At 36.1% G+C, this 26,624-nt stretch overlaps 1 protein-coding gene across 1 annotated transcript in view; it reads right to left on the bottom strand.

Moving 5' to 3' along the window:
- XPR1 (xenotropic and polytropic retrovirus receptor 1) overlaps positions 1-26,624 on the bottom strand; it is a 262,003-nt gene that overhangs the window by 53,971 nt on the left and 181,408 nt on the right. Inside the window, exons 4-9 of the mRNA XM_015122502.3 lie at positions 25,262-25,485; positions 22,659-22,808; positions 22,309-22,392; positions 18,425-18,506; positions 4,424-4,614; positions 4,028-4,207 (exon numbers count right to left, since the gene is read on the bottom strand). Coding sequence (XP_014977988.1) covers positions 4,028-4,207; positions 4,424-4,614; positions 18,425-18,506; positions 22,309-22,392; positions 22,659-22,808; positions 25,262-25,485 — 911 coding nt within the window. The remainder of the gene's footprint in view (positions 1-4,027; positions 4,208-4,423; positions 4,615-18,424; positions 18,507-22,308; positions 22,393-22,658; positions 22,809-25,261; positions 25,486-26,624) is intronic.

The raw sequence follows: 26,624 nt of genomic DNA, 5'->3' as shown, positions 1-26,624 counted from the left end.
GGAAGCCAGAGGCAATTCTGGATAGCTGATATTTTACCACATACACAAAAAAGCCACTGTTAAGTTATTACAAAGAACATGTTAACATCATCTTTTAAGTTAATACTGATAAATAGCCAAGAAGATGAAGTTTTAATTTCTACTTTTCATGGAGTACAGTGGTGCAATTTCAGCTCATTGCAACCTCAACCTGCTGGACTCAAGCAATCCTCCTCCCTCAGCCTCCCAAGTAACCAGGGCTACAGGTGTGTGCTACCATGCACCACTGATTTTTCATTTTTTGTAGAGAAAGGGTTTTGCCATGTTGCCCAGGCTGGTCTCAAACTCCTGGGCTTAAGCAATCCTCCCACCTCCACCTCCCAAAGTGCTAGGATTACAGGCATGAGCTACCGTGCCCGGCCTCAAATTTGATTTTTATATTCTACTAGTTTGATCTACTAGATCAAAGTTAAACATCTTACATAAATGACTAATAGGGCTAAGTGTTAAATGTTAGTGTTTAAGAGTACAGATTATAAAGCCCGACTGCCTGGATTCATAACTCATCTTCATCACTTACCGGCTATGTGACCTTAGGCAAGTTAATTAACTTCTCTGAATGTAGGTTTCTTCATTTATAAAATGGGGATTAATAGCAGTTCCAACTTGTGGGTTATTTTAAAAATTAAAATACATAAAGTAGTTACTAAATGAGAACACCTCTCTATTCTTATAATAGAAATGTGTAAAATTTTTACTATACAACTAAAGAAACTGTTGGTAAAAATTGATGTCTAAATTATATAGTAAAGGACTATAATTTAAAATTTTTAATGAGCTTACTTTTAATATAGTGAGTTATACTTTGATATTTTTGTTTAGAAAATCTGAGGCACTGTTTATGCTACCCAATTAGATTTCCGACTGAGGTAAATACAGATTTAAGGAACCTAATGGATGTAAATAATCTGTACTAATTTGACATAGAATACTCACATCAAAATCAATTTCTTAAAATTTTTTTAGCTTTGTTTTTGGGAGCATAGCATATATCAATTCCATAGATTCCAATATAAATATGGATATAAATGGCACCCAGCACCTACCACTAAGGCTAAACGACATGTGCTTTTCTCACTGAAAATTAAAGAAAAGCCTGAGCATGGTGGCTCACACTTACAATCCCAGCACTTTGGGAGGCAAGGCAGGCAAGGACTTGAGCCCAGGAATTCGAGACCAGCCTGGGCACCATGGCAAAACCCCGTCTCTACTAAAAATACAAAAAATTGGCCAGGCACATTGGCACACACCTGTGGTCCTAACTACTGGAGAGGTTGAAGTGGGAGGATCATTTGAATCTGGGAGGTGGAGGTTGCAATGAGCCGAGAACACGCCACTGCACTCCAGTCTAGGCAATAGAGCCAGATCCTGTCTCCAAAAAAAAAAAAAAAAAAAAAAAAAAAAAAAGAAAAAAAAGAAAAGAAAAGACAAAAAGATACTTTTACTTTAGGATGAAGTGGTATCAGAAAAACATAACTAGAGTGGACACATTCTTGTTAATTCACTAAGAATCAGTCTAAGGGTAAGTTTTCCCAGTGAGATTTAAATTAAAATAAGTCAGCAAGTCAATTAATACTAAAATTATCTATAAATGGTAACATTGTTCTATTTATAAGTTACTACTAAAACAACAAACCACAATGCTTCCTTTTATATTTCACTGTACCTGATAGTACATTTTATTATTCTATTACTGCTTATACCATTGTCAACCTATTCCATCAGCAAGTCCTCATTTATTAACAAAAACATAGCAGATGCACAGATAAATGTCTACTCAATGGGCAATCATTCTGCTAACAAGAGTAACTGGTCATGCATGAATCACAGCTTGCTATTTAAACAAAGAAGGATATACTGGGGAAATGCTCACTTAGCACACAATGTAGACAACTATATTATCCTGTTACTGTAATTATGCAATCATAGTAAAACTTGAGTTTTCTGAATCTTCCAAAGTCTCATTTAAAAATAATTTATGGCCAGGCACAGTGGCTCATGCCTGTAATCCCAGCACTTTGGGAGGCCAAGGCGGGAGGAACACTTGAAGCCACGAGGTCTGAGACAAGCCTGGGCAACAAAGGAGACCCTATCTTTTTTTTTCTTCTTCTTCTTTTTTGAGAAGGAGTCTCGCTCTGTCACCTAGGCTGCAGTGCAGCAGCACCATCCTGGCTCATTGCAACTTCCGCTTCCTGGGTTCAAGCGATTCTCCTGCCTCAGCCTCCCAAGTAGCTGGGATTACAGGCACCTGCCACCTCACCCGGCTAATTTTTGTATTTTTAGTAGAGACGGGATTTCGCCATGTTAGCCAGGTTGGTCTTAAACTCCTGACTTCAGGTGATCCACCCACCTTGGCCTCCCAAAGTGCTGGGATTACAGGCGTGAGCCACTGCACCTGGTTCTACAGTTTTTCTTAATAAAGAGCCATATTTTATGTCTTCAGATTAAAAAGAAAAATTGTTATGTTTGGCTAAGAACAAAAAAAAAAACCTCTGCTAACCTAAGGGGCATACAAAAGAAAAACAATAGGAACTACAGTTTTCAAGGAGGTATACTTATAAAGTAAGAAAGAGGGGAGAAAATACAGTAATTCTTAAAGTTTTTATAGTGATTGGTCAATTTAATCACTAATCTTTATTGTTAGCTGTAATTCATAATCTAAGAAATAATTATATGAAAGTTTTCTCAATTGATGTACTTTCTTCATTTCTTTCCTTTTTTCTTCTTTAGAGACAGGGTCTCAGTCTGTTGCCCTGGCTGGGAGCGCACTAACGTGGTTCACTGCAGCCTTGACGTTCCTGGCTCAAGCAATCCTCTCACCTGGGCGCCGCGAGTAGCTGGGACTACAGGTGTGCACCATCACACCCAGCTAATTTTTAAATTTTTGTAGACAGGGTTTACACCATGTTGCCCAGGCTGGTCTGAAACTCCTGGACTCAAGGGATCCACCCACCTCAGCCTCCCGAGTATTGGGATTACAGGCGTGAGCGACCGCGCCTGGCCTCAAATGATTTTCAAAAAGAGCTGGCTCAATTTACAAGTAAACAGAAATCCCCTTCCAGAGTTATCTTTACAGGAGAAAGTTTTACAGTTTTGCAGGAAATTTTATATCACTGCTGAAGCTAAATGATTTTGAGATCATTAAGAAACAGGTAAAGTGGAAGAAAAAAAAGAACTTATTATAAACAAGAATCAAAGTCAATTTTTCTTTTTCTTATCTTTGAGATGGAGTTTTGCTCTTGTTGCCCAGGTTGGAGTACAATGGCACAATCGTGGCTCACTGCAACTTCCACCTCTGGGGTTCTAGCGATTCCCCTGCCTCAGCCTCCCAAGTAGCTAGGATTACAGGCATGTGCACCACCCCCAGCTAATTTGATATTTTCAGTAGAGACGGGGTTTCACCATGTTGGTCAGGCTGGTCTCAAACTCCTGACCTCAGATGATCCACCAGCCTTGGCTTCCCAAAGTGCTGGGATTACAGGCATGAGCCACCACGCCTGGCCCAAAGTCAATTTTTCAAATTAAACTTGGTAATCTGGTAAGATATTCCTACTGCTTTTAGAGAACAAATCTTTCCTAAAATAAAATGTTCGGTTGATAATCATGTCAACTTAATAGGAAAATAATTCTTTTACCAAATATTTTTGGGGGAAGGAAACTTACAGAGTTCTACATCTTATCTCAGCTAGTTAAACGAGTAAAAAATGTTTATAATTTACAAAATCATCTCAATATTTGGCCACTTGATACTCGATCTTAGGAGGAAAATATACATGAGTGCTTTTTTCCAGGGCCTCCAAGTTGCACAACTTCAGGGCTATTAGTTACACTATATTCTTTGCCCTGGAGCTGGGTCACCATTCACATAAACTATAATATGAACCATGGCCTTTGCAGTTGTACAACCTAGCAGCCTTGGTTTTTATCTTAGAGGAAGTCAATAACCAATATATCCCTCTAAAAGTGGTACACAAGTTTCTGGACTTACCAGCAGTTTAAGCAGCCAAAACCGGGATTTATAGTAGAAAGTTTTGGTGGGGTTGATAAGGAAGAAAACCATAAATCCATAAAGGGCAAGTGGATACACATATGTGGGGATGACACTAATTGGAGCAAAGAAGCATGCCAGAAGGCTCAGGCACCACAATATCCCAAGGAATCCAGCAATCTAGTAAAGGATGGGGAAGACAGAAAGATACAGAAAATCGTTATTTTTACTTTCATCATTACTTAAAATATCTTTAATAAAACAAAAGAAACATGATTTGTTATTAAGTCAACAATCCTCTTCAAGTAGAAGATGGATTTAAGTACCCACTAAACCAGATAGCTATATAGCGAATGCAAACTATATTCATGAGGTGTTATGTCTTGCTTTGATTACCTCAAAGAGATGTTGATGAGACAAATTGCTTCTTGGATTGAGTTCAAAGATGAGTACATGGTTTACTCCAGCCTGTCTCCAACCATACGTGTTGATGCCCAGTAGAAAAAGGAATTCAATCAGAAGAAAGCCACCCCGATATATTCTTATCAAGGGCCATATACTTCTATCTGTTTCAAGTTTAAATACAGCTGAAAGAATATTAATATATTGGTTAGTTATAAAATTCATAACATCCCATGAATTAAAAATCCTTTGTCTTCATTCTCAATGATATAGTCCTGGCATAGAAATTTTTCATAAATGAAACCTAAACCTATCTATCTATCTATCTATCTATCTATCTATCTATCTATTTATTTTTTGAGACAGAGTCTTACTCTGTCACCAGGCTGGAGTGCAGTGGCGCGATCTCGGCTCACTGCAACCTCGACTCCCTGGTTCAGGCGAGTCTCCTGCCTCAGTCTCCCTAGTAGCAGGGATTACAGGCACGCGCCACCATGCCCAGGTAATTTTTGTATTTTTAGTAGAGACAGGATTTCACCACGTTGGCCAGGGTGGTCTTGATCTCCTGATCTTGTGATTCACCCACCTCGGCCTCCCAAAGTGTTGGGATTACAGGCATGAACCACTGTACCTGGCCAAACCTAGATTATTTTAAGAGCCTTATAAAGCTGCCTGTGGGTTCTTTCTCGTCTTTATTTGACTCCGCAGACTGTCACTAGAGTAATTTCCCTAAAATTTGATTTTCAGCATGTCATCCCACTGTTCCATTAGTTTTTTAGATTATAGAGAATCATGGTGAAATGGCTTAAAATCATGTGATCGGTTCTGTCAGCTGAGGATCTGGCATGACAAAACCTCTTTGGCTTCATTTACTCCATTATTAAACTGGATATAGTAATACCTACCTCACAGAGTAGCCATGAAAATGAAAAGGAACAGTACACATGAAAGTAGTGTGAAAATTTAAATGTCATATAAATGACAATAGTTAATATTTATGGAATGCTTACTATGTGCTAAGCACTGTTCTCAGTATTTTTACATAGAATAATTGGTAATTCATTTAACCATCACAATGGCTCTTTGAGTTAAAAACCATGATCTCTATTTGATTAGGAAACTAGAGCGCAGAGAGGTTAAGTCATTTGCTTAGTTACTGAGCTAAGCCAGGATTTGAATCCAGTTTTGCTCCAAAGCTCATACTTTTTTTTTTTTTTTTTTGAGATGGAGTCTCGCTCTGCCACCCAGGCTGGAGTGCAGTGGTGCAATCTCAGCTTACTGCAAGCTCCACGTCCCGGGTTCACGCCATTCTCCTGCCTCAGCCTCCCGACTAGCTGGGACTACAGGTGCCTGCAGCCGCACCCGGCTAATTTTTTGTATTTTTAGTAGAGACGGGGTTTCACTGTGGTCTCGATCTCCTGACCTCGTGATCTGCCCTTCTCATCCTCCCAAAGTGCTGGGATTACAGATGTGAGCCACTGCACCCGGCCCAAAGCTCATACTCCTAGGCACTACATTCTGTTGCCCATATGTCCACACAAATGTTCAATATCATCATTATTCTATGGCTCACCAGTAATTATAATGTTCAAATACTTTAGATCCCTTAGCCTCACGATTCAAATTCTTCATAATCACCAACTCACTTTTCCCAAACTTATCTCGCAGCACCCCTAAAATATTAATTCTTGACTCGTGATGAATTTTACTATCCTTTTAATAAGTTTGCTTTTCACATTTCCTTATGTTGTTCCCTGTACTTAAAACGGCCTTGTTCTTTCTCTCCACTAATTCAAATTCTACTTACTATTTAAGAGCCAGATCCTTACCTGTTCATAAATTCACTGAATCAACGTATTTGGTTTTGAGCCCACTGTATGAGAAACATTTCCATTTGGCCTAATGATTTTCCAAATAACTATAAAATTTATTGACAGTACTGCTCATTTGGAATTTAATTATATACAAGTTTTGTTTTGTTTTGAGATGGAGTCTTGCTCTATCACTCAGACTGGAGTGCAGTGGTGTGATCTTGGCTCACTGCAACCTCCGCCTCCCGCATTCAAATGATTCTCCTGCCTCAGCCTCCCGAGTGGCTGGAATTACAGGTGCATGACACCACACCCGGCTAATTTTTTGTATTTTTAGTAGAGATGGGGTTTCATCATGTCGGCCAGGGTGGTCTTGAACTCCTGACCTCAGGTGATCGGCCCTCTTCGGCCTCCCAAAGTGCTGGGATTACAGGTGTGAGCCACCGTGCCCGGCCTGTATACTAATTTATATATTTAATTAAATAACCATTTATTGCTTATCTTTGCATTCTCTGCAGTATATAGAAGATTTAATAATTTTAAAATAACAGGGTAGAGAAAGCCTTTGCTTTGGAATCAAGTACTACAGACCAGATTTCAAAACCTAGCTATGCCAAATTATTTATTTTTTTAAGTCTCTGTTTCTTTGTTGATCAATGGGCATAATATCTATTCTCATAACTTTATTAAGAAGATTAAATGTGAACAACATATATCAAAGGCCTAGAATAATGTTTGGCGCTCATTATGAGTATTCAGTATATATTAGTTTCTTTTTCCTTTTACTTGAGAAACTTTATTCCTTCATTTGACAAGTATTGATTAGGTAGGTGCCTATTATACCCGACACCATTCTAAGAGGTAGCGATTCAGTGATGAACAACAGACAAAATACGTATCTTCAGGAAATTTCTCTTCTGCATAAAGTCAGATAAGGGATTTGAAGGAAAAACAGAGTAAGGAGATAAATAATGATGTTAGGTGTTATTTTAGGTAGGGCTGGTCAGGGAAGACTCTCAGGAGATGACATTTAAGGAGATGACCTTAAGGAAATACAGAACAAAGCATTGGAATGTTTGGGGGAAGATGGCTCCATGTAGAGAAGGAAAGTACAAAGGGCCTTAAGACAGATTGCTCTAGGAAGAAAGTCAGGTTGCTATGATTGGAATAAACAAAGGTATAGTGGTAAAGAATTGGCCAGCGGCAGATCAGACAGAGCTCTGCAGTACTTTGTCAAGACTTAAGCTTTTACTCTTATGTACAAGCCTGTAGAAGGTTTTGTATATACATGGCATGACCTCATGAATTATTTTAAAGGGCTACTCTAGCTGTTATGTGAACAGACTACAAGGGAACAAGTACAAAGGCAAGATTAGTTAGGAACTTATAAATGGAAAACGATATATAGTTTTACATCCTGAATCCTAAGCAAAGACCACAGATACATTACAACAGTCAGGAAACAAAAATAACACAAATCCCAAAGAATCCACAATAAAACTACTAGAGTTAGTAAATTCATCACAGTTGTAGATCAACACACAAAATTCAGTTGTGTTCACATACATCAGCAATGAGCAATCTGAAAATGAAATCAAGAAAATAATTCTGGCCGGGTGCGGTGGCTCAAACCTGTAGACGGGTGGATCACGAGGTCAGGAGATCGAGACCATCCTGGTGAACACGGTGAAACCCCGTCTCTGCTAAAAAAAAATACAAAAAACTAGCTGGGCGAGGTGGCAGGCGCCTGTAGTCCCAGCTACTCAGGAGGCTGAGGTAGGAGAATGGCGTAAACCCGGGAGGCGGAGCTTGCAGTGAGCTGAGATCCAGCCACTGCACTTCAGCCTGGGCGACACAGTGAGACTCCATTTAAAAAAAAAAAAAAAAAAAAAAAAGAAAATAATTCTAACTACAATAGCAACTACAACAACATTCAAAAGAACAAAACATCTAGAAATAACTAACCAAGTAAGTGAAAGACTTGTGTACTACAAACTCAAAACATTGCTTTTGAGTTTGTAGAAAAGAATTAAAGAAATTAAAGTAGAAAAGAATCCTGTGTTCATGGAAAGATTTAATATTGTTAAGATGGCAATACTACCCAAAGCAATCTACAGATTTAATGCAATCCCTACCAAAATTCCAATGGCTTTTTTTTCAGAACTGGAAAAGTCAATCCTTAAATTCATATGGAATTCCAAGAGGTCCCAAATACCCAAAACAATAATGAAAAAAGAACAAAGTTAGGGACTCATACTTTGTGGTTTTAAAACTTAATACAAAGCTATAGTAATCAAAACATTGTGGCACTGGTATGAAAACAGACATATAGATGAATGGAATAGCACTGAGAATCCAGGGATAAACCTATACATCGATGGCTGATTGATTTTTAACATGAGTGCCAACATCATTCAGTGGAAAAGAATATTCTTTTCAACAACAGTCCTGGGACAACTGGATATGCAAAAAAATGAAGTTGGTCCCTTGTCTCATGTTATATACAAAAGTCAATTCAAAACTCATCGATGACTTCAATATAGGAATTTAAACCATAAAATTCTGAAGAAAACATAAGGATAAATCTTCATGACCTTGAATTTAGCCATGGATTCTTAGGTATCACAACAAAAGTACACACAACAAAAGGAAAAATAGATAAATGAGACTTCATCAAAAATTAAAACATCAGCAGACATTATCAAGAAAGTAAAAAAAAAAAAAAAGAAATATTTGCAAATCATTTATCTAATAAAGGTCTAGTATCTAGAATACATGAAGAACTCTTATAACTTAACAATGAAAAGATGAACAACTCAATTAAAATAGGGCAAAGGACTTGGATAGACATTTGTCCAAAAATATATATAAATGGCCAATGAGCACATGAAAAGATGCTTAATACGATTAGTCATTAGAGAAATGCAAATTAGAACCACAACGAGATACCACTTCATACCCATTTGGATGGATATAATGAAGAAAATAAAAATACAGAAAACAAGTGTTGGAAAGGATGTGCAGAAAACAGAATCCTCATAAACTGCTAGTAGGAATGGAAAATGGTAAAGACTCTGTGAAAAACAGTTTGGTGGCGCCTCAGAAAATTAAACAGGTACTAAACAAATCCATGTTTATGCATGTTCCTAACAGTACCATTCACAACAGCCAAAAGATAGAAATAACCCAAATGTCCATCAATGAATGAATGGATAAACAAATTGTGATACATACAAAAAATGGAATATTACTCAGCCAAAAAAAGAATGAAGTACTGATACATACTACAGCATGGATGAACCTTGAAAACATTATGCCAAGTAAAAGAAGCCAAACACAAAATACCACATATTGTATGACGCCATTTATGGACATACCCAGAATAGGAACATTCATAGAGACAGAAGGCAGATTAGTGGTTGCCAGCAGCTGAGGACAGGGAATGGAGAGTGAGGTTTCCTTTTGGGCTGATGAAAATGTCTGGGAACTAGATAGATGTGGTTGTACAACACTGTGAATGTACTTGAATGCCACTGAATTGTTAACTTTAAAATGGTTAATTTTATGTTATGTGAACTTCACCTCAAAAAAAAAATAGAAAAGGAAAAAAGTAATAAATACACCTTACGATGTCATTACTAATTCCTATGTTAGGCGCATATATATACGTAATTTTTTTTTTTTTGAGACAGAGTCTTGCACTGTCGCCCAGGCTGGAGTGCAATGGCACGATCTTGACTCACTGCACCCTCGGCCTCCTGGGTTCGAGTGATTCTCCTGCCTCAGCTTCCCAAGTACCTGGTATTACAGGCACACACCACCACACCCAGGGAACTGTTTTGTATTTTTAGTAGAGACAGGGTTTTGCCATGTTGCCTAGGCTGGTCTCCAACTCCTGAGCTCAGGTAATCCACCCGCCTCGGCCTCCCAAAGTGCTAGGATTACAGGCGTGAGCCACCACGCCTGGCCTAGGTATATATTTTGAACCGTTTTAGTAGTGGTGATGATAGATTTGCTCTAATATATCAAAATCTTCTAATTCTGTCTAGGTAATATCTGTGGCCATACACAAAAGAAAGCGAAATAGCCTGGTTAGGGTTCAAATATTCATGACCTTAGCAAAAGTAGTATTCTGTTCTACATAGGAAAAAAACTGCCATGAACAGAAAATGTAATCCATATTTATAAAAATCTAAACACATGTTTACCTAAGTTCTACTTGACAACATAGGAACTAGAAAAATCTCTAAGGCTTTCAGCAAATACGATCTGAATAAAATATCCTTGAACTCCACAATTTGTTAGAAAAGCCAGTAAAAACCAAAACAGCAGCAACAACAACAAAAACCTCAAGGACCTTTGTAAAACAGTAAATGCTAAAGATATATTCTTCTGAATGCAAATACTATATTTAAGCTAATGAACTCATTTACTTTCAAAATGATTCAAAAAACAGGGACCAGGCCTGGTGGCTCCTGTAATCCCAGTGTTTTGGGAGGCCAAAGTGGGAGGATCACAAAGAGTTCAAGACCAGCCTAGGCAATATAGTGAGACCCTGTCTCTACAAAAAAGTTAAAAAATTAGCCAGGCATGGTGCTACTGCATGCTTTTATTCCTAGCTACTCAGGAGTCTAAGGCAGGAGGATCACCTGAGCCCACGAGGTCTAGTCTAGGCTCCACTGAGCTAGGATGGGGCCGCTGCACTTCAGCCTGGGCAATAGAGAGAGACCCTGTCTCTGAAGGAGAAAGTTTCAAAAAGCAAAAAGCAATTTTAACTGTTAAGTCAAGTTATTCATCAAAGATCCAAAACTTTCAATTGCAAATAAATCTAAAACCTAAGGGCATATATAAGCAATACAACGAAACCTCTTTCATTTGGCATGATCTCCCTGAAGTAAGCTTTTGTAAATTTACTGGGGATTAAACCATAATAACTCTTGCTAGACAAGATCATCATAAAAAATTCCAGGGAATCAAAAAACAAATTAGTGTCATTTCTTTTTAAGAATAAGTATACCATCTCTCTGATCTGTGAGTCCCAAGAATAAAAGATATATAAGGTCCCATCACAAACTCCCCAGGGCTTCATGAATTTTTAACTTAAAATCAGCTAACATTCCTCAAGCATTTATTTTGGGGTAAGCAATGTGCTCAATGTTTTTCAGGCAAAATTTCATTAGTTCTCACTGCAATACTATATATTGGTTTTCCTCAGCAAATACATGAAGAAACTAAGGCTTACTCAAAATAGGTTCCTTGCCCAGGATCACAAGGATTTAATAACCCTACAATCTGGCACCAAAGCCTGCACACTTAACAATGGCACTAGGTTGTGTACATAAGCCAAAATGTACCTGTTTAAAAAAAAAAATCAAACAGAAATTTGTTCTAAAACTTACAAAATTACAGTCCTCTCTGTATTAAGTTGCCAAATCACTTTTATTTAAAGGAACATTAAAAACATTTTAACAAGTAATATATGTGTATAGGAAAATAACCTCAAATATTATAAAGATTATGAGAAGCCTCGTCTCACTCCAGATCTTCTGAAGAAAAACATGTTAACAATTTGTCTATTATCTTTCAAGAACTTCTTGATGCATAGAGAAATACATACTATTTTTTAAAAAACAAATCACCAATTACAACTGGGAGCATGCTATATATGCTATTCCATACCTTTTTTTTTTTCACTTATATCCTGGAGTGGAGATTTTCCAGTATCAGTGCACAAAGATCTCACTCATTTTCTAATGTAAATTTTTTGAATCTAAGTGTTACATACATATAGAAAAATGGATAAATCCTAAGTATACAGCATGATGAAGAATGAAGTGTATCAGCACCCAGAACACAGCATATTACAAGCATCCTAGAAGCTCCTGCTCACATTCTTTCTAATTGCTATCCATTCCCCAAGGGTAAACTCCTGATTCTTGCCTGTTTTTTGAACTCTATGTAAATGGAATAATGTAATATGTACTCTTTGTGTCTGGCTTGTTTTGTTCAACATTTGTTACAGCCATCATGTTCTTGTATGTAGTTAGTTTGTTATTCTCATCACTTACAGTTATGTGAGCCTATTGCTCCTAGACTACAAACCTGTCCACCATGTTATTGTACTGAATACTGTAGGCAATTGTAACACAATGGTAGTATTTGTCTCTAAACATATCTAAACATAGAAAAGACACAGTAAAAATACAGTATAAAAGATTAAAAAAATGGTACACCTGTATAGGGTACTTAGAATGAATGGAGCTATAGGACTGGAAGTTGCTCTGGGTGAGTCAGTGAGTGAGTGGCGAGTAAATGTGAAGACCTAGGACATTAATTTATACTACTGTGGACTTTATATACACTGCACACTTAGGCTACACTGAATTAAAAAAAATTTTTTTTCTTTCTTCAATAATAAATTAACCTTGGCTCACTGTAACTTTTTAACTTTATAAACTTAAAAAATTTTTAAGCCTTTTAACTTTCTGTAATAATACCTAGCCTAAAACATGGACACACTGTATAACAAAACAGACATATTTTTTCTTTATATCCTTATTTATAAACTTTTTTCTACTTTTACATTTTTATTTTTACTTTTTAAACTTTGTTAAAAACTAAGGCATTAACACACATATTAGCCTAGGCCTACACAGGATCAGAATCACCAATATCACTGTCTTCCAACTCCACATTTTGTCCCACTGGAAGGTCTTCAGGGGCAATAACACACAGGGAGCTGTCATCTCCTATTCTACTAATGCCTTCTTCTGGAACACCTCCTGAAGGACCTGCCTGAGGCTGTTTTACAGTTAACTCTTTTATTAATAAGTAGAAGGAGTTCACTCTAAAATAATAAAAAGTATAGTATAGTATATACATAAATCGGTAATATTTATTATGATCAAGTATTATGCACATTAATTTTAAGTGCTAAACTTTTATGTGGCTGGCAGTGCAATAGGTTTGTTTACACCAACATCGCCACAAGCATGTGAGTAATGTGTTATGCTATGACGGCTATGATTCCTACTCCATTATGCAATAGGAATTTTTCAGCTCCATTATAATCTTATGGGACTACCTTCATATCTGCAGTCTGCTGCTGACCAAGACATTGTTACATCGTGCATGACTGGATACTATTACAAACAATATTACTTAAGTGTTCTCATACATGTCTTTTGGTGGACATATGTAAGCATTTCTATTAGAACTGGGTCATAGGTTAGTACAGGGGTTTCCAATCTCCAGGCCATGGACCAATACTGGTCCGTGCTCTGTCAGGAACCAGGCCACAAAGCAGGAGGTGAGCGGCTGGTGAGAGCTTTACCGCCTGAGCTCCGCCTCCTGTTAGATAATGGGCATCAGATTCCCATAGGAGCACGAACCCTATTGTCAGCTGCACATGGGAGGGATCTCTACTAATGATTGATGATCGGAGGTGGAAGGGTTTCATCTTGAAACCATTCCCCCTGCTACCCGCCAGCCCAGTGAAAAAATTGTCTTCCACAAAACCGATTCCTGTTGCCAAAAACTTCTCCAAAGTGCTGTGTCCATTTTCACTCCCACCACTACCTCGTTCATTTCATTATCTCCATGGTATTCCACCATATAGAGGTAATATAATTTAAGAGCTATCAATTTATGAATATTTGAGTGGTTTCTAGGATTTTTCTACTATAAACAAAACGGCAATGACTATCCTCCTGGCATACATGTCTTTGCAACCATGTACAAGTATGTTTGTAGGACAAATTTCTAGAAACGAAACTGCTTAATCAATGTAATTAGGCTTAAAATTTTTACACACACTGCCAAATTATCCTCCAAAGAGATAGCAACAATGAGTACTCTTACCACTAGTGTACCAGTGCCTATTTCACGCCTTATACTCACTGTAAATGATCAAACCAGTAAGTGAAATATGGTATACTGTTATTGTACCAAATTAAGTTATATATGTTAGTAGGAACCTGCAAAAGAAACAAGTTTGAAAAAAAATCTAAATAGTCAACTTTTCATCTTCATGAAATTAAAATCTGAAATATGTGATTTTCAGAGAAATTATTAAACACTAGGTCACATCCCCTTGAAAAACCACAGCAATTATGCACATTTTTTTTTTAATGTGAGTGTTTGAAAAAAAGAATCGTGCTTGTACATGCATACTACAACTGTGTTTCTCTTTGACTCTCAACACTGTTATCTCTCAAGCACCCACTGGGAGATAAAAAAGGATAGACAGCTGGCTTTAACTATATTTACCCTCCCCGCTATGACACGCACAAAGATCAAACAAAGAAAGGTTCTGAGGTGAGACAACATAATGCATAACACTAAATGCATACACCACACACATAAAAAACAAATCAGAATGTCTTACAAAAACATAGTCTGTACATACTAAAGAAAAAAACCTCAAATTGTAAAACTTTCAATTAATTCACATAAAAAGAATGGAAAAATTTATTTTTTTCTTATGTCTTTTTTTAATGATAATACCACCATGCTCATCTTGAAAATTAAACAAAAAAAAAATTCCACCTACAAATGACTAAGGCATTTTCTACAGAAAGAACATTCCCCACCATCTATACCTTATATTGACATAGCACTTTGCAACTACAAACATGTTTTACTTACACTTCTTATCTGATCCCTATGAGCTGGCCTCAAGCTACATTTTCACCCTTCTCATCTAATATTCCCCACTCTGGCCCATTTATCACTTCTCTCCTTCATAATTCACTCCCTCATTCTACACTCCATCCCCACTCCAGGCCAACTAAATCTCTTTGCTCATCTTTCTCCTTCTCTTGAAATGGCTTTCATTCCACCATTGTCTAGCATAAACGTCATCTCTCCCATGAAGTCTTCCCTGATGCTCTCATTTAAAAGTAATCACTTGTCTCTTTGAACCGCTTAGAATATTTAACACCTCCTATCTTGCAGTATATTGCTTTAATATATGCCTTAATCTCCCTGGCATAATACATTTCATAAGGAAAGGGATTCTCTTACTTAAGACTTGTGGGCATCAAGCATAACCTTTAGACACATAAAATTTACTTGTTGAATGAATGAATGAACTCTAAAGAACCCTGCAAATTTAAGGTGTTAAACTCATTTAGCAGATGAGGGAACAGTTTCAGGGAAGTTAAATGATGTCCTTAAAACCAAAACAACTAACAGTGGAGCTGAAACTGAAACCCAGGCAGACCTTTTGTTCCTTCCACTACAGCTAGCTTGGTAACATAGATCTGAGTTTTTTAGTTGTATTATTTTTATGTATTCTACATAAGTAGACTGTATTCACTTAAGGAAATAGAACCAGATCAAAATATGATCATAAATTAGAGCAACACTACATCATAAACTCAGGGTTGACAATAACTATTAGAGTTGATTTTTAGTAACTGGTAGAAAGAACTCTAACAATACAAATGAAAGCACACTGTTAATAGGTAAAATTCATATGCTCTCTAAAAGCCATTACAAAGTAGGTTATCATTTCTTAATATACAATTGATAGTCTTAAGCAGAATGTTTATGAGGAATAATTAGTTCAATAAATTATCTCTTGAATATCTGCTATAAACCTGGACAATGTGTTGGGAACTTAAAATGCAACAATACATAGTCCCTGCAATCAAGAACAGTAAGTATGACAGTGACATAAAGCTTCCTTATTTGGGCATTATTATGATTACTAAAAGTCTGAAATGTAATATTATGGATATTCAAATAATAACATCTATTTCTAAATCATACAGGTTGATGCAAAAGTAATTGCAGTTTTTTCCATTAAAAGTAATGGCAACTTTTGCACCAACCTAATATTTCTTTGCAAACTTCACTGAACAAAATTTAGGCCTTTATTAATGATTCAGTTATTATGAGCCCAATTACATAGACCCTTAGGTATACCAAGGTTATCTGCCCTTAAAAGTCCTTGACTATAAGAAGGTTTGAGATTTATGTCTGTTTTTCTGCTGTTTGTGCATGTGTTTTCTGAATATCATTTAATTTCATCTTTCTCTTTCTCTTCCAGCCATTCAAACTTCCCCAATACTTTTCGAGCCCCTACTATGGTCTAAGCAGTGTTCTAGGTGCTAGAGATATAGGAGAGACAAAAAAGCCCAGGCATCAAGAAAATATATATTCCAGTGGGAAAACAGATCACAAGAAATATAAATATATAATGTCAGGTAAGTATATGGACTCAGAAGAAAACTAACGTAGGCTAAAGGGACAGAATAGATTAGTTTAGGGTTGGGTGATCAGGGAACACCCTACTAAGAATATAGCATTTGAATACAGACCTATATGAAGTGATGAAATAAGCTAGATGGACATCTTGGGGAAGAGCTCTTTAGGCAACTGCAAAGTCTCTTAGATTAGAATGAGCTTGATGCATCTAAGAAATACTAGCACAAGTGTGGTTGGAAATAAAAGTGAAGCTGAGTGTGGGGGAAGATGACAGAATATAATATCGGAAAGGCCCACAGAGGTGAGATCCTGTAGGTTCTTGTAGGCAATGGTAAGGAGTTCAAATTTTATTTTAAGAGTAGCCATGAATGAATTTTGAATAGGAGAGTGACATGATCTAACTTCCATTGGGGGAGGAGGGGAAAGACACTAGTGGCTATAAGGAGGCAAGAGTAGATGCAAGGAGACCCGAGTCCAGAAGGATGCTATATACTAAACAAGAAATGGCTGCTGGCCAGGCGCAGCAGATCATGCCTGTAACCCCAGCACTTTGGGAGGCTGAGGTGGGTGGATAACAAGGTCAGGAGCTCAAGACCAGTGGCCAACATAGTGAAACCCCGTCTCTACTAAAAATACAAAAAATTAGGCAGGTGTGGTGGTGTGTGCCTGTAAGCCCAGTTATTCAGGATGCTGAGGCAGAAGAATCACGTGAACCCAGGAGGCGGAGGTTACAGTGAGCCGAGATTGGACCATTGCATCCCAGCCCGGGCGACAGTGCGAGACTTCATGTCAAAAAAAAAAAAAAAAAAAAGAAATGGCTGCTTAGACAAGAGTGGCACTGGCCAAGGTGGTGAGAAGTAAACACATTTAGAACATATTTTGAAGACAGACCAACAAGATTTGCTGATGGACTAAACATTAAATATGAAGGAAAAGAGAAACTAAAAGATTTTGGACTGGGAAATGGATGAAAGGTGATGCCAGACAGAAGAGCATATTTGGGGGTAAAAATCAAGGGATCTTTTGTCTGTGTAAGTTTGAGATATCTACTAGACAAATCCAACCAGCCAAGTAGACATCTTTCAGAAGAGAAAACATATATTTGGGAGGCATTAGCATATAGACGGTATTTATAGCCATAGGCTTGAATAAGATTGCCTAGATAGGAAACAAATATAGACAGAGGAGATTGAAGGATTCAGCCCAGCACTATACCCCAACATTTTGATGTCACAAAGAAAAGTATAGCTAGCAAAGGAGATTGGGAACAAACTGCCAGTAAAATTTAACAGGAAAACCAGCAGAGTATGGTTTCTCCAGAAAAAACAATCAAACAGAGTGTTTCAAGAAGTGGTGACTGATTATGTCAAATGCTACTGTGGGGTGTGTCAAATTCTTTGGGGAGATTTAGTAAGATTATGCTTCCTTTGCTGTTATATCATTTCTTGATGTTGGGAGTGCAGCTGCTCCTAGGAATCCTTCCTACCTCTTTCTAATTGTTTTTACTTCTATAATAGGAAATTATACAACCAAGCTTCTTAACACTATAAGCAAAGTAATTTTAAATAGATTTTGAAAACGATGTGAGAGGGTCTCCAATAAGCAAAGTGAAAGAGCTTTGTGAATGAATTTGGTAACATTATTTATCCTCATCTATGATCAAGAGAGCCAAGGTTTTTGATAAACTCTAAAAAATTATATGGAAGTTATATACAGAAACTAGAAAATGATGAAGAAAAAGAGGTCATAAACAAGCAATGTTTTAGAGAATAACCATCCTCATATGGGGAAAAACTCCAACAAAACAAACAGCTAAAAAAACTCCACACATTTATAAGGACAAAAAACTTAGCCCTGATAGATTTATCTTTCAGTAGCTTTGGTAGTTGCATGCATAATTCCTTACAGAGGGGCAGAATATGACACAGGCATATTGGTAAGAATAAATTAATTCAAAATTTAAACTACTTACCGGCAAGCACAAGGGTAATGTTCAGTACAATGAATATTCCACAAAATAGGCCAACTCTAAAAGTAGTCCATGCTGGTGCAGGCTGTGGACAGAAAAACAGCATTTTGAGTATAGGACAAAACACTGATTGTATTTACTAATATGCTGTAATAAAATAGTAGAGTGAGTCTCAACATTCTACTATGAAAATAATATTTTATGTTCTAAATTTTTATAAATCGGAACCAGAGAATCAACCTTCATCATACTATAATACTATTCAAGTTGCCAATTAATTGAGTTTTTTTTTTAATAGAAATCTGTGTCATGAAATAAGCAAGATTACAATCTTAGGCTTAAATTATAGTATGTAGATTCTACATTCGAGGAATCAACCAACTGTGGATTGAAAATATTCAGGAACAAAAACCAGTAAAAAATAACAAAACAACAAGAAAAAGTAATACAAATAAAAACGTTGAGTATTAACAACTATTTACACAGCATTTACACTATATTAGGTCTTATAAGTAACCCAGAGATCATTTAAAGTATGTAAGAGGATGTGTACAGGTTATATGCAATACTATGCCATTTTATAAGGGACTTGAGCATCCATGGATTTTGGTATCCATAGGATACCAAATAATAATAAAGCGAACCTATAACTATTATCCATATTTAGGAGCTGAACATTTCCATTAACTTTGAAGTCCCTATTCCTCCCTGATCCCAAAACCTTCCCTCCTCACCAGAGATAACCATTTCTATGTTTTCTTTAGCTTACCATATCTACAGGCATTCTTAAACACCCTAATTTTTTGAAACCAATTTTAAAATGTTTATTCAAAAACAACTGACATAAATAAATTGCACATACTTAAAGTATAGAATTTGTGTCTTTGCTCCCTGGATGCTTTTAAGATTCTTCTCTTTATTTACAAGCAGTTTGACAATAATATGCTTAGGATTTTTAAAAACTGCTTTACTGCCTAAATTGATATACAATAAACTGTATATATTTAAAGTGTATGATTTGATAAGTTTTGATACTGTATAAACATCTACAAAACCATCAGCATAATCAAGACAAAGAACATATCCATGACTCCCAAGAATTTCCCATGTGCCTTTGTAATCCTTTCCTCCCAGCCTACCCTACCTCACTCTATCCACAAGCAACCACTGATCTGCTTTCTGTCACTATTTATTAGTTTGCATTTTTCCTGGAGTCTTAGGTTAATGATATCATACAGTAGGCACTTTTTTTTTTATGCTTTCTTTCTCTACATATAATTAATCTGAGGTTTATCCACGTTGTTACATTTATCAATAGATTGTTGCTTTTTATTGCTGAGTAGTATTTCATTGTATGGACATACCACAAATTGTTTATCCATTCACCTACTGATAGACATTTAGGTTGTTTAGATGCTATGAACATTTGTGTTGAAGTCTTTATATGAACATATATTTGTATTTGTCTTGGGTAAATACCTAGGAGTGTAACAGTTAGATCATATGGTAGATGTACTTTTAAGAAACTTCCAAACTGTTTTCAAATGTGTTTATTCATTATACATTTTATATTCCACCACAGCGTATTAGAAAAGAGAGTTCCTACTCCTCCATCATTTAGTATGATTAGTCGTTTTTAGTCATCTAACAGAGACTGTATTATCTTACTGTGATTTTAACTGGTATTTCCATAATGCCTAATGATACTGAGCATTTCATCTCATGCTAATTTGCCACCTGTACATCTGTGAAGAACTGTTCAGGTCTTTTGCCCATTTTGATTGTTTTCCTTCTATTGAGTACTGGAGTTCTTTACATATTCTAAATATAAGTCCTTTAACAGATATGTTTTATAAATATTTTCTGCTAGTCTCTTGCTTTGCTTTTCATTCTCTTATGTGTCTTTTGGAGAGCATACGTTTTTAACTTTGATGAGGTGCTTTTGGTATCACTTCTAAGAAATCTTTGCATAACTCAACGTCATTAGGACTTTCTTCCATATTTTCTTCTAGAAATCTGCAGTTTTCAGTTTTCATTTAGATCTATGGTACATTTAGAACTTTATGGTGTGAAGAATGGATGAAAGTTCATTTTTTTTTTTTCATATATGGAATTCAACTGTTTCAGTATCATTAGTTGAAAATGCTATCTTTCTCCACTAATCTGCTTTATATCTGTATCAAATATCTGTTATCTGTAATATGCTACTCTATTTTTGGACACTCTATTCTGGTCCATTGATCTATTTGCCTACCATGACATTACTACCACACTCTCTTGATTACTGTAGCTTTAATAAGCTTTCATAAGATAATGTTAATCCTTCAATTTACGTTCCAAAGTTGCTTTGGCTATTCTAGGTCCTCTGCCTTTCCATATACTTTTTTTTTTTTTTTTTTTTTGAGACAGAGTCTTGCTCTGTCACTCAGTGCAATCTCAGCTCACTGCAACCTCCACCTCCTGGGTTCAAGTGATTCTAGTACTTCAGTCTCTCAAGTAGCTGGGATTACAGGCATATGCCACCAAGCCCAGCTAATTTTTGTATTTTAGTCGAGACGGGGTTTCATCATGTTGGCCAGGCTAGTATTGAACTCCTGGCCTCAAGTGATCCACCTGCCTCAGCCTCCCAAAGTTCTGAGATTACAGGCATGAGCCATCGTGCCTGGCTTCCAAATAAAATTTTAAATCTGCTTACCAATTTTACAAAAAAAAAAAAGTCTTCTGAGATTTCTGAGCTGGATTGTATTATTATAGATCACCTGAGGAAGAAACAATGTGTCTTTAAAATACTGGGTTTGTGCAAGATACCCATGAACACAGGATCTCTCTCATTCAAGTCTTTAATTTTGCTCAGCAGTGTTCTGTTGTTTTCAATGTAAAGGCCTTACACATCTTTTGTCAGAATTATTACTAAGCATTGTATATTTTGATTATATTATAAATAACATTGCTTTAGCATTTTTTGATTTCCATTCAAAAATGTTTCAAAACTTTTTTTATTGTTCTTGCAAGTATCTAGACAAATGATTTTACATATTGGTCTTATATTTGGTGACCTTGCTAAACTCATTTATTAGTTCTAGTAGCTATTCTATAGATTCACTAGATTTTCTACATAGATCATCAAGTCGCTGGCAAAACCCCACTGGTTTTACTTCTTCCTTTCTACCCTGAATGACTTTCATTTCTTTTCCTTCCCTTACCATACTGGCTATAATCTCCAGCACGATGTTGAATACAGGTGTTAAAAGTGAATACCCTTTTTTGGGCCACGTCTTAGGGAAAAAGCATGCAGTGTTCATCATTGAGTATGATAATAACTGTAGAGGTTTTATTTTTTTTTAATAGATGCCTTTCATTAGGTTATGGAAGCTCTTTCTGTTATTGATTTCTATTCCACTGTTGCCTGAAACTATACTTTGTATGACTTAAATCCTTCTGTACTTATTAAGACTTGTTTTATGACACAGAAGATATCACTTAATAAATGCTTTCTTTTTTTATAACTACTGTGTAGTTATCATTTAATAAATGCTCTTCTGGAGTAACTGCTGCATTTTGGATGAAGCTATATAGCAATCTAGCACATCTGAACCCACCAGATCATTTTTTTTAAGTCACATCTTAATCATTTGATGATACCAACAAGTTAACATGTCAGTAAGAATAAACAAGAGAAAAGTACAGTATGAGAAGAGAAAGGTGGAAGACATTATAATTCAGAATGAAGTAAAATATAGCATATAATATTTTAAAAACTAAAATAAGAAAAGTAGCAACTACTTATAAACTTTGGCTGATAATTTTTTAAGGTAATGGGGCCAGCTAAATATCATGTTGATTATTAATAGGTGAAACCAAACAAACTGCTGGAACCAAATGCTAACCTGAGCAGCTCCCAAAGGGGGCACACGTAAACGCTTCATAGCCTTTTGTCTGTCACCATCTTCAAGTTCATTGGTCACTACAGCCTAGAAAGACAAAGTATTACATTTTGGTTACGTTATACTAAACTTGAGTGATGCACAAATAATTCTGCACCATTTATATATATGATATTCTGACAACTTTTTGGTGAATGTATACTGATAAAAGAAAATGAAAAAAAAATCACAAGTAAGGCATATATATATTCAAAGCTAGCAACTAGTTACAAAATAACAGAAATAAGGAATTGCTTCCCTAAAAATAAAGCATGTAACTGAAAATATGTGGTAAATAAACGAGATTATTGTACCTCAGTTTCAGAGATAAGCTGGTTGATTTTCTTGCAAGTATAAAATGGGGCCACTTCTACATGAGCCACTCGCCAATCTGCTCCACGAGATGTTTCCAGGATCTTGTCATGCTTTTTAAGGATTTTTCGAAACCCTGTAAAATTCAGATTCTACAGAAAGAAATGAGAAACACAACTATAATTTCTACTACCATCAAAAAAGATGAAAAAGAATAAGCACTAAGCACTGACAGAGCTGGCTGGACAAAGATTGAGTACTCAAGGAAATGGCAAAGCTTTCATAAAAGCATCTACTACTAAAAGGATGACTCTTCTTTTTTATTTCTTTTATTCATTTCAAGGTAGTATGCTATTAATAACACAAAGAAACCCTGAACTATGAACACTATTATTTCTCTTCCAAGTAAATTAATGAAAGTCCTAAGCTCAAAATGTTTTTATTTCCTGTTTTCTGTGTATATTTATTTTCAAAATAGCTAATTTCTATTATTTTGCTGCTTTGGTCAAAAGAATTATCTTTTGAACATTCAGAAAATGTTTTGCATTTGCCATGCACTGAACACATTTATTTAGTTCTTTGTTTTCTGAAGGACTGGTACAGGAGTACACATCTCTCCCTGCCATGCAGTCACGCATGTTCCAGTAAGGAAAATGGAAGATCACCCAGTGCTCTTCACTTTCATGTTCATTCCACCCATTCTCAGTTTGCATATGGGAGTGCTAAGAAGAGTAAGTAGAAACAAAGCAGTGATCATACGTACAGGGTTCAGTTTATAATGGGTAGAAGTCCCTACTTTTCTCCGATTTCTACAATAACAAAATACTATACTTTCAACATCTCAAATTCTGCTGTTCTTTGCCCAGCATGCAAAAAAGCTGAAAACTCAAATTGCAAGGTTAGATCTTTAAACCAGAGGTCTCCCAAATTTGCTGATTACATGTTCCTAAGAGTAAAATATTGTGCACTCACTCCAAAATAGGCTTTCCTTACTTATTTGTTTACATATTTTTCCCTCATGCTTTAATGTATGATCTTAAAATCTGTGTGGGGTGCATACATACATCATGACTTAGAGATAGCTTTTAATCCATCTTCCTTTCTCCTTCATTCTCAAAATAAATGTATTCTTACAGAATAGACGACCCCCAAAGAATAGAAGATAAAGCAGAACTTTCATAATTAACTATTACTTTTGTTTTCCCAAGGAGCATTTTATAATGACCCCAAACAAAAGTTGCTAGGAAAGTTAATACAATGAAATTTAACAAAGATTTTTCCATGTTAACACCCAAACATAATTTATGAACTATGATATGGTAACGTTGTTATACCATTATAGGAAAGAGGAAATACATTTTTTGTTTTTTAAATTATAAAGCAATGAACAAATCTCAAAGCAAAGGAATTTATCACTATATAAACATATGTAATTATTTTTCTACTAAATTGTTTTCTTACTAGGTTTGTCTTCAAATGATAAAATATTAAATCACTAAAGAACAAAGTAGAATTATAGAAGAAAATGATAAAAATAAGCACATGCATTAGCAATTTAAGGTTACTGCAGATATGGGACTTTAATTACTTTTTATTTAAAAATTCTAACACTCCAGGTAATACTTTTGTTACATAATCTTTAGTTTTAACATGGTATACCATCCTGTGATGATCCTAACCACTCACTATAAGTAATAATCACAAGAATAAAATGAAAAAAAAAGTAGTGCATAAGGTCTCTTTAAAGATCAGGGAGATGCTTTTCTCAATAACTTAAAAAAATATGATTTTATTGCAGCCCATGGATAGGAAGACTGGAAGGATTCTTTCAGCTGCAAGTTGAAAAGTCAGGGTCTTTGTTTTATTAGTGTCAGCTGCAGAAAAATTAACTATCTGATAGCTTTTGTAGAAATTTTGCTATTGGTTAGGAGGACTATAAAAGCCCATACGGGCCAGGAGTATTGGCTCATGCCAGTAATCCCAAAGCTTGGGAGGCCAAGGCAAGCGGATCACTTTAGGTCAGGAGTTCAAGACCAGCCTGGTCAACATGGTGAAACCCCATCTCTACTAAAAATACAAAAATTAGCCAAGGACGGTGGCGTGCATCTGTAATCTCAGCTACTCAGGAGGCTGAGGTAGGAGAACTACTTGAACCCAGGAGGCAGAGGTTACAGTGAGCCGAGATCATGCCATTGTACTCCAGCCTGAGTGACACAGTGAGACTCTGTTTCAAAAAAGAAAAAAAAAAAAAAGCCCTTACATAGCCAACAGTGGCTGTGGCTGGAGAGACATATTATTTCTATTCATGACTATCAGAGCTGCCTCTAAAAACAGGAAGCAAACTGTTAGTCCCTGAGTTGTGGGCTACCCCTAAATATTATACAAAAGTTTTTAGAACATGAATCTTCAAAAATAGAAGTCTTGTTAACACAGTTTTATCGCCTCTGACACATGGCTTTTAGCCAGTAGGAACCCCAAGAATAATAACATGTTAAGGATTTTCCTTTTTGGAACTGACCCACTAGTAATACTTTAGGGTATTTCCATTTATTGAAATTTCTCATTTACTTGAAAGTGCCATTTTCTAGGGTAAGAATCTAAGTACCTGATAGTTCTGCAGCAGGATGAGACTGAGGTAGAACTCGCTGAAGGCCAGTTTAAGGTCTTTAATATTTCTATGTTGGACACGTTCCTCATGGGACAAGTGGAAGACTGGCTTTCTGCGTTGTCGCAGTGTAGTTACACCAGTGCTTTCTTTCTGCGCATCCAGCGATGACTGAAGCTCGTTCTGAAGTGTAGCAAACCTGCGCTGAGCCTCTGCGAGCTTCTCTATAAGAAATAAAACAGAATTGTCAAATCAGTAAGATAAAAAAGTTCCTACTGACTTCTGAATTTTTAATAATAATTCCCATTTGTTCCCCTAGAATTTCTAGGAAAAAAAACTGCTACTTGCAATATTTAGAACTCGATAGGAAAAAATATTTTTGTGTAACACACTCCTTTCATTTCACCCCCTACAAAACCTCATGTACCTTTCTTTTTACAAAATGAATAAATAAAATGTAAAGAGCCACTAAGAGTGAAAATGCAGCCTCTCTGGTATTTGGAAGAAAGCTGGCAGTTCTTGAAAGGTTAAACATATGATTCAGCAATTCCATTCCTAGGCATATACCTAAGAGAGGTGAAAACATATGTTCACAAGAAAACTTGCATACACACACTAACTTTCACTCATAATAGCCAGAAAGTGGAAACAATCCAAATGTCCATCAACTGAGGAACAAATAAACAAAATGTGGTGTGCATGCATGTGTGTGCATATAAACACACAATAGAATCAGCCATTAAAAAAGAATGAAGTGCTAATTCATGCTATGACATGGATGAACCTTGAAGACATTAAGTGAAAGAAATCAGACACAAAATACCCAATACCGTATGATTCCATTAATATGAAATGTCCAGAATCACAAAATCCACACAGATAGAAAGAAGATTAATGCTTGCCATGGGCTAAGCGGAAGGCGAATGGGAAGTGATTGCTAATGGGTACGAGATATGTCTTTAGGATGATGAAAATGTTCCAGAATTGGTAGTGATGGGCGTACAACCTTGTGAATATACGAAAAACCATGGAATTACAAACTTCAAGGAGGCAAATTTTATGGTATAGAAATATCTCAATTTTAAAAAGCCATTAAGAAATGTTTCTGGTTATACAGTTCAGGTCAGAAACAGGATTAGAATTTGGGCTTTAGATTTTTAATCTCCTGTATTTCCCACTATCCTTCATTACTTCTCTAAGACAGGTATTATAAGAGATTAAGACTTGCAAGCTATGTGTTAAAAATATTAGGTATATCTGAATATATGTGTTTGTGTTACACATACATTTAAAAATAGTACTCTATAATTTTTCTTCCTAGGTCACAATTTAGTTCACTGGAACCAGGAAGATTTGGGTTCAA

The sequence above is a fragment of the Macaca mulatta genome, chromosome 1 (assembly GCF_049350105.2).
Source record: "Macaca mulatta isolate MMU2019108-1 chromosome 1, T2T-MMU8v2.0, whole genome shotgun sequence".
In the NCBI taxonomy this organism is placed as follows: Eukaryota; Metazoa; Chordata; class Mammalia; order Primates; family Cercopithecidae; genus Macaca; species Macaca mulatta.
The sequence above is the reverse complement of the archived record's forward strand: the minus strand, read 5'-3'. Positions and strand labels throughout refer to the sequence as shown.